The sequence below is a fragment of the Equus quagga genome, chromosome 1 (assembly GCF_021613505.1).
Source record: "Equus quagga isolate Etosha38 chromosome 1, UCLA_HA_Equagga_1.0, whole genome shotgun sequence".
NCBI classification, from domain to species: domain Eukaryota; kingdom Metazoa; phylum Chordata; class Mammalia; order Perissodactyla; family Equidae; genus Equus; species Equus quagga.
Window position 1 is genome coordinate 109,924,147 of NC_060267.1, and position 7,615 is coordinate 109,931,761.

The 7,615-nt window shown below is 42.6% G+C and overlaps 1 protein-coding gene across 1 annotated transcript in view; it reads right to left on the reverse strand.

Moving 5' to 3' along the window:
• ARL8B (ADP ribosylation factor like GTPase 8B) overlaps positions 1 to 4,060 on the reverse strand; it is a 42,991-nt gene extending 38,931 nt beyond the window's left edge. The window contains exon 1 of the mRNA XM_046670550.1: positions 3,754 to 4,060. Within this exon, the coding sequence (XP_046526506.1) occupies positions 3,754 to 3,876 (123 nt within the window). The 5' untranslated portion in view covers positions 3,877 to 4,060. The remainder of the gene's footprint in view (positions 1 to 3,753) is intronic.
• Positions 4,061 to 7,615: the final 3,555 nt, after the last annotated feature.

The following is a 7,615-nucleotide window of genomic DNA, read 5'->3' on the forward strand; positions in this document are numbered from 1 at the left end:
TAATACTATAATATTCCACTACTCCTACTTCATGTCCTCAAATAGACAGACATACATACACACACACACACACACACACACACATTTAGTCCTCAAATCTTAGTCAACACGCTTAAGATGCTTGGATTTAAACTGCTCTCCAGATTCATAAAAAGAGTATAATTATATACAAAAAAGATTTGTAAAGGATTAATCTATCACAATTCACAGCTCTGTAGTTCTAACCTCAGCTGGATCTACAGAGACAGACAAGGAAAACAGTGCACTGGCCTTGGGTTCTAATTTTATCTCTGCTACTAATTAGCTTTTCTGTCTTAGGAATTTCACCTTTCTGGATCTCCTAGCTACATCTATAAAATGAAGGTAAAATTAAACCACTTATTTAAGGTTTCTACAAACTCTTAAAATATGATTCTAGGCTCAGATTTCTACAATCTTCCCTAATATTTCCCTTACCTAATTCTCAGCAGTAATAAACTTTTCTTTGTATTAAACTTCAAGGTATCAACACTTCACAAAAATGTAGACAAATATTTACACTACTCATTTCAAAAATACACAATGTCTATAAAACTTATCCTGTAACAGTGATAAATCATATTAAACATTTATTAACTATCCTATAACCCATCTAAGAGGCTCAGTTAAAGATAAAAATTACTCAACATACATTACATATACAGGGCACATGATTTATTATGCAATAACTGCCAGAATATTTAGCAGTGAGCAGTATTTCATGCCCTAACACTAATCAGAACAGTAAAGACCAGAAGTGTTTCTTTTTTTAATCTCCAAAACAAAGAGAACATAATGCGTACTAAACGTCTCTACATAAAATATTAGATAAAATGAAGTATCATTTCAGCTTAAAACCATAAGAATACAAATTTTAGGAATGAACCTCTCTGTAGGTAAACTGCCTAATTTCAGAATGGACCAAACCCTACATATAAGTAATTCAGCTTCACAGACTTTTTGAAAAAGTTAAATGACATCTATTAGATTTTTAACTTTTAAGGCAGAAGATATAGCCACATTTTAATTTGATGTTACAAAAAGTTGATTCTTACTAAAACAAAATTGGCTTCACCTGAAGCTTTTCAGACCTGGGAAGTCACTTGCTGAACCTGAGCAAATAAAGGGCCAACTTTCTCAAATGATACATAGCGCTCAACACATCTGTTATTTCTGAGTCTATAAATCAAACATTTTATACAAAATACAAAGAATAGTGCAGTTGACTTTTTTAAATGATAAGGCTAAATTTACTATGTTGGACACATTGTTTCTATCTAAAAGTCTATAAAATCACCTTTAACTACTAACTTTTTCCTCACCCTCAATATATTCCATAAGAATCACAGATTAGGTTGGAGTCTGAGGTTTAAAAAAACAATGTATGAAATTTACTGAAGTGTCTTTTTTTTTTCAGCATCTTAAAGGCCATAGCCAATTACAGTCCAGATTTCTTTTATTAACAGAACCTACTCATATCCTTATAATTCAAAAAGAATAGTCTAATGTTAAAATAATAGTGGAACCACTGGTTCATTCTGAATTCAACAGCTTTCCAGAAGTTTTGTTGTTGTTAAAACAATTTAATGCAAAAAAGAAAGGGGGAGGGGCTCCATGACTTGATTACTTGCCACAGTCCATAAATCCACTACAGCAGCCCACATTTGGGCACATACACAGACCCAAAGAAGGAAAGGACCCCAGCTAATTCCCTTCGGAATTTTTCAAAATATTGTTTCTGCATTAAACAAATGTGTGCATTATAAACAATAACAATGGTTACCATTCACCTAGTCCCTTCTATGGGCAGGCATGGTGCTAATACTTAACATCTGTCATTTCATTGACTCCTCAGAGTAACTCTGTAAGAAACACATTATTATCTACGTTTAATGGAAGAGAAAGCAAAGACTGAAAGAAGATACAAGGCTGCTAAGCGGCAGAGCCAGACTGCAAACCCAGGGTTGCTTGACTTCAAAGTTCATGCTCATTATGTTAAGCTACGCTGTCTACTAACAACATAAACATGAAAATCCTGCTTGTTTTTAGAAGTTCCTCTGGGATTTACCAAACTTTTTTAGGTTTCCCAAGCACACCTATTTCTCTGCAAAAAATACAACAATCGATTGTTGTGATACACCTATTTACACTATAAATTAATTCAATCTTGTCAAAAGGATAGGATTTACAAGGAAACTCCAATTCTTAAGGGAATACCAGAAAATTTACAGTTAATTGAGCTCAGCTGCATTCAGGCTGATCTTTTCCATATCATATAAAAGTTCTAGTATGGCTACCTAGCCCAAAGCTTTTCCTTATTAATTTCAGTAGTATTAGATACACATTCCACTCTACTATACCTGCTGAAAAGATAGTCATCCCAAGCCAAAAAAAAAAAATTACAAAAACAGCCAAACAAGTAAGTAAATTTTCTTGATACTTATACGCAACATTCCTCAAAGAAGTTTGGATTTCTGCTAATCTTTTTCTCCAAGTCTTACTCACTCCTGTCGCTCTACTACTGCAAGGACGAAAAGTCACAAGTTACATGTTTTCTCCAACAAGGGAACCGTGTTTGAATCATTGCTGTAACCAAACCAGTCGGACAGCTAGTCTCCTATTAAATAAAGATTTCAACCATCACCTTAAAGTGGAAGAACTGCTGCCATCTCTCTTTAGAATAGTTCTAAAGCTCATCCCTGACAAGTACAGGCCCCTAGCAGGAAAGACTGAGTCACAGCAACTCCTGGGCTCTAAATAAAGATTGACGAGAATCTTTCGCTCTTATTCCTTCACCAGCCAAGCAAACAAGCAAAATTTAATAATCATCCTTCCACTCAGTCGCTGCTGAATAAACACCACATTGTATATTGGTTCCCAGGACAATGTCCCTCCCAGACACCCATTCCTTGGGCCTGGAATAAGCTATGTTCCTGCCCTTCTCTTCAAGTGAGAAACACCGCTGCCAGAGACCAAGCCCTCTTTTCAAGGTAGTCAACTTTATGCTGATGGCAGATCCATCTTAGCCTTTCGCTTCAGACAATCTGCTCTGGAAAAGCGAAGACCCCTAACTGCTTGGCTTAATAAATGCTGTGGACTGGCTGGAAGTCTCTCTTCCCAGTTTCTCCCAGTGAGCGCAGAGGCAATCAACTTGATCTCGGTCCCAGGGGGAACGAATGAAAACCAGTAACTGAATTACAGGCGACAAGCTGCTCGCGGAATTCAGCAAGGAGCCCACATAGGTCTCCTGCTTGCCTCGCCACAGGGCTCTTCGTCCCCGACTGGCGACTTAGGGGTGGCTCTCATTCTTACGCTTTCTCACCGGACCGACGGACTCGCAGAGTCCCACCCGTCGGGAAAGTGACAGGCTGGTCTTAACACTTCAGCTGCCCCCCAGAAGAAACCCGAAGGAAACCCCAATCGCTTGAAATATGTGGCAAGCCCAATTTCACCCATTCCAAGCCCCGGCTCCATTGAGGACACAGCCCTTTGAAGAAGATGACTAAATGGAATTAACCCTTCAGCTGCCGATCTCGGCGCTACACCTCAGCCATCAAGCCGCGGGAAACTCCAAATCCTGGCCTTCAGGGAGGTGACAAGCATGGCATGCACAAGTCCCCCCACACCCTCATTAGCCCCATCGCGCCAAGGGGAGCCCCAGCCCAGGCCTTCGGGCCGACGCTGGGCCGGACTCGCGAGCCGCGGGCCCCGGGCGGGGGAGCCGGGGGCACTCACCGCGATGACATTGACGAAGGTGGTCTTGCCCGAGTACTGCAGCCCCACGAGCGTCAGCTCCATCTCCTCCTTCCAGAAGAGCGAGCGGAACCAGTCCAGCAGGCGGGAGATGAGCGCCAGCATGATGGCGGCAGGGAGGGACGACGGACAGGCGGGCAGGCGGCCAGCGACAGCGACGACGTCCACACGAGCGCTCCTCGGCCCGGACCCCTCAACGGCTCCTCGGGGCCCCGGCACAACGCTGACGGACACGGGCGGGCGGCGGCGGCCGGAGCCAGGAAGCCGAGCGGGTCATATGACTCGCCCTACCCCTACGCTCGTCCCCGCTCCGCCGTCGGTGCGCACGGCAAGAGCGGCGTGGCCCGCCGGCCAGACGCGCCCGCCTCCTGCAGCGCCCCCTGGTGGGGCCTCTCCGCAGCACAGCGTACCGGCAGCCCAGTGGGACTCCCTTTTCTGCCACCGCTCCTTCATTCATTAATGTTGATGAATTCATTGTTCATTCTTTCTACAATTGTTTTTTGACTGTCTCCTCTGTGCAGAAAGACTTCAAGACTCTGGAGTATTCAGCATAAAAATCCCTATCCTACATTTTTGGTAATAGCAAAAGAGAGGAAGTCACAAGTGTTTATCAAGAGGGAACTGATGAAATAAACTATGGTAGGTCCTCAAAAGGGAATGCTATGAAGCTGTAAAAAGAGAATGAGGAAGTTCTCTATAAACTGGTATGGAATGATGTGCAAGAAATATTTTCAAGGAACATAAATACAAGGTGCAGAATATGTATATAGTATTTTCTGTGTGAGTTGGGAAAAAAAGCATATGTGTCCATATAAGCAAATGTGTATTGTATTTCCATAAAGAAATATTGGAAGACTAATAAAAATGGTTTCCTATGGGGGTAGAGGAAATTGGATGGGCAAAGGCAGGAATGGGAATGAGATTTCTCTGGTTATCTTTTTACATAATTTTGACTTTTAACAATGTAAACGAGTTGCCTGCTCAAAAGCCTAATTTATTTGACAGATAAATAAAAATACCTACAAGGCTTTCAAATTAAAAAACAATCCCTGCCTTCATGGAGCTTACATTCTAGTGAGGAGACATATAATATAATAAACAAACATGAGATATAATGCCACGTAGTACTGAGCTTTATGAAGAAAAATGAGCAACAAAAGGAGACAAGACGGAGAAGGAGACAAGAGTGCCCACTGTTCTAGTTAGGGTCAAAGTAGACCTCTCGGAGGAGGTAGTTCTGGTTTGGGAAGAAGTGCGGAGAGCCAGACACACGTCTGGTGGAAGCACTTTCCAGACAGAAGGGTGGCAGAGACCCTGGAAGGGAAAGGAGCATGGAAAGCTCCGGGAACATAGAGATGGCCAGTGTGGCTAGCTCAGATTAATAAGGCAGGGATTGGGAAGAGATGTGGACAGAGAAAAAGGCAGGGGCCAGATGAAATAGGGCACAGTGACCCTAGTTCAGATTTTATTCTTGGAGTGATGAGAAAGAAGCCAGGAGAGTGAGCCAGTTTATACTTTGAAGAGTTCACTGTGGAAGCCACCTGGTGGTGTAGTGGTTAAGTTCATGTGCTCCACTTCAGAGGCCTTGGGTTCATGGGTTTGGATCCCAGGTGTGGACCTAGCACCTCTCATCGAGCCATGCTGTGGCAGCATCCCACATACAAAATAAAGAAAGATTGGTACAGCTGTTAGTTCAGGGACAATCTTCCTCACTAGAAAAAAATAAAAGTTCACTCTTGCAGCCTCGTGGAGGATTGGCTATAGGAAGGCATTATGGGTTGAATTGTGTCCCCAACCCCCAAAAGATATGTTGGAGTCCTAACCCCCGGTACCTCAGAATGTGACCTTGTTAGGAAATAAGGCCATTGCAGGTGTAATCAGTTACAATGGTTGTACTGGGGTAGAGTGGGCCCTTAACCCAAACTGACTGGAAGAAGAGAAGAGAAACAGATGCAGGAGGAGAGAAGGCCATGTGACGACAGAGGCAGAGACTGCACGCAGTGTTGCAGCTGCAAGCCAGGGAACACCAAGGAATTGCCAGCGACCCACCAGGAGCCAGGGGAGAGGCACAGAACAGATTCTCTCCCACAGCCTCAGAAGGAACCAACCTTGCCAATACCTTGACCTTGGACTTCTAGCCTCTGGAACCGCGAGACAATAAATTTCTGTGGTTTTAAGCTACACAGTTTCCGGTCCTTTGTTTCTGCAGCCCTAGCAAACTGGTCCAGAGGGAAAACGCAGAAGCAGTGAGCTGCTTTAGGAGGCTGCTGTGTTAGTTGAAGGCAGTGACGATGGGGACTAGGACCACGGCTTTGTTGACACTTAGGTCTCAGTCGTCACCGAGCTTCCATTCCGGCGGGAAAGACAATGAACAAGTGAACAAACTCGTTTCAAAACGAGAAATTGAACATTCCTCAACCTTTACAATTATTGTAATTCCCTTCACCTCTAAAACTATTTCATGAAAAAGTCACTTCTTATCTCCCAGTTCTAGTTTCCCATTTTAAAAAGGCTTTATAACTTATTTTTTACTGTAAAGCGCAATATGGTAGTTGTAAAAAATCAAACAATACAAGGGTGTGACAAGAAAAATGTCATCTGTCTCTTGGCATCCTCAATCCTTCGTCTCTGAAGTAACTCATTTTAACAGTTTCCCTTTTTTTTTAAATCAAATTAACACTTATATGTTGGGGGGGAGTTTTGTCTTATATACAAAAATGGGACTATGTTCTAGGCATTACTCTAGAGCTTCCTTTGTTCACTTAACTTACAGTTGAATAAATGTTATTATAAAGAAAGGCAATAAATACTCAAAATTCATCATTTCCTGATTATTTTACTACAATTTATCTATGTTCCTGAAGCTATCTACATGTATGCATATGATGGAAAGACACGGACGATGTATGATGCATCCGTATAATGGAGAGCTGCTGAACATCTCTGCCTAACTCTGTGCTCATCAACGTCACATTGGCAGCTTGAAACTGGCCATGGCGGGAATGTTGACACCATCGAAACTGGCAACCACCACAAATCAGGATCCGCCCTCTTCCTCAGAGAGCTCACTGTTAGGCATTTATCAGCACACCACTGATGATACCTAATTCATAGCATTAGAATGAAGATTCAATAAAATAATATTAAATTAGATTAAGCAAAATCATGAAAGGCAGGATGATATACTTACTGCATATAGCTTACATAGTTAGAATGACTGCTTCTGACACCAGCTCCTCTACCTATCAACTGTGTGAACTCTGCAAGTTGCTTAACCTCTCTGTGCCTCTGTTTACTGTAAAGGGAGACAATATTGTTATCTGCCTCAAAGGATTACTGCTAGAAGTGAATGTACGAGCCCACATACAGCTCTTCTAATAGTGCCTGGCATAGCGCTGACATTCATTAAATGCTAGTTATTATTTCTGGAACATAGTGACTTGGGGCATTTGGTAACAACTCAGGGGCTCAGTTTCTCATCTGTAAAACAGAGGTAGGGATCCCACCTTTATCTGATGCTGTAACTGAGGAGACATTTTCTGCTGGAGTTAGTCCAATAGTGTACACAGTCCTGCGGGTACACTATTCCCTTTGAACTTTGTCTAGAATTGGGTTCAAAGAATGGGAATGCAGGATCATGTGCTCAGTCACATATCATATGTAAAGGTTAGGAATCCCAGTCTCCTGGGGATGTGGATGGTGAGGACGGGGGCAGGAGATAAGACTAACCCATGTGTTTGTAGTAAAGCTGTTGCGTAAGAAAGGTACCATTCTACGGCCTCAGCGCAGGACGCATCCTTGAAGACCATTCTAATCTTAGCTCTCAGAAAGCGTAGGCACAGGG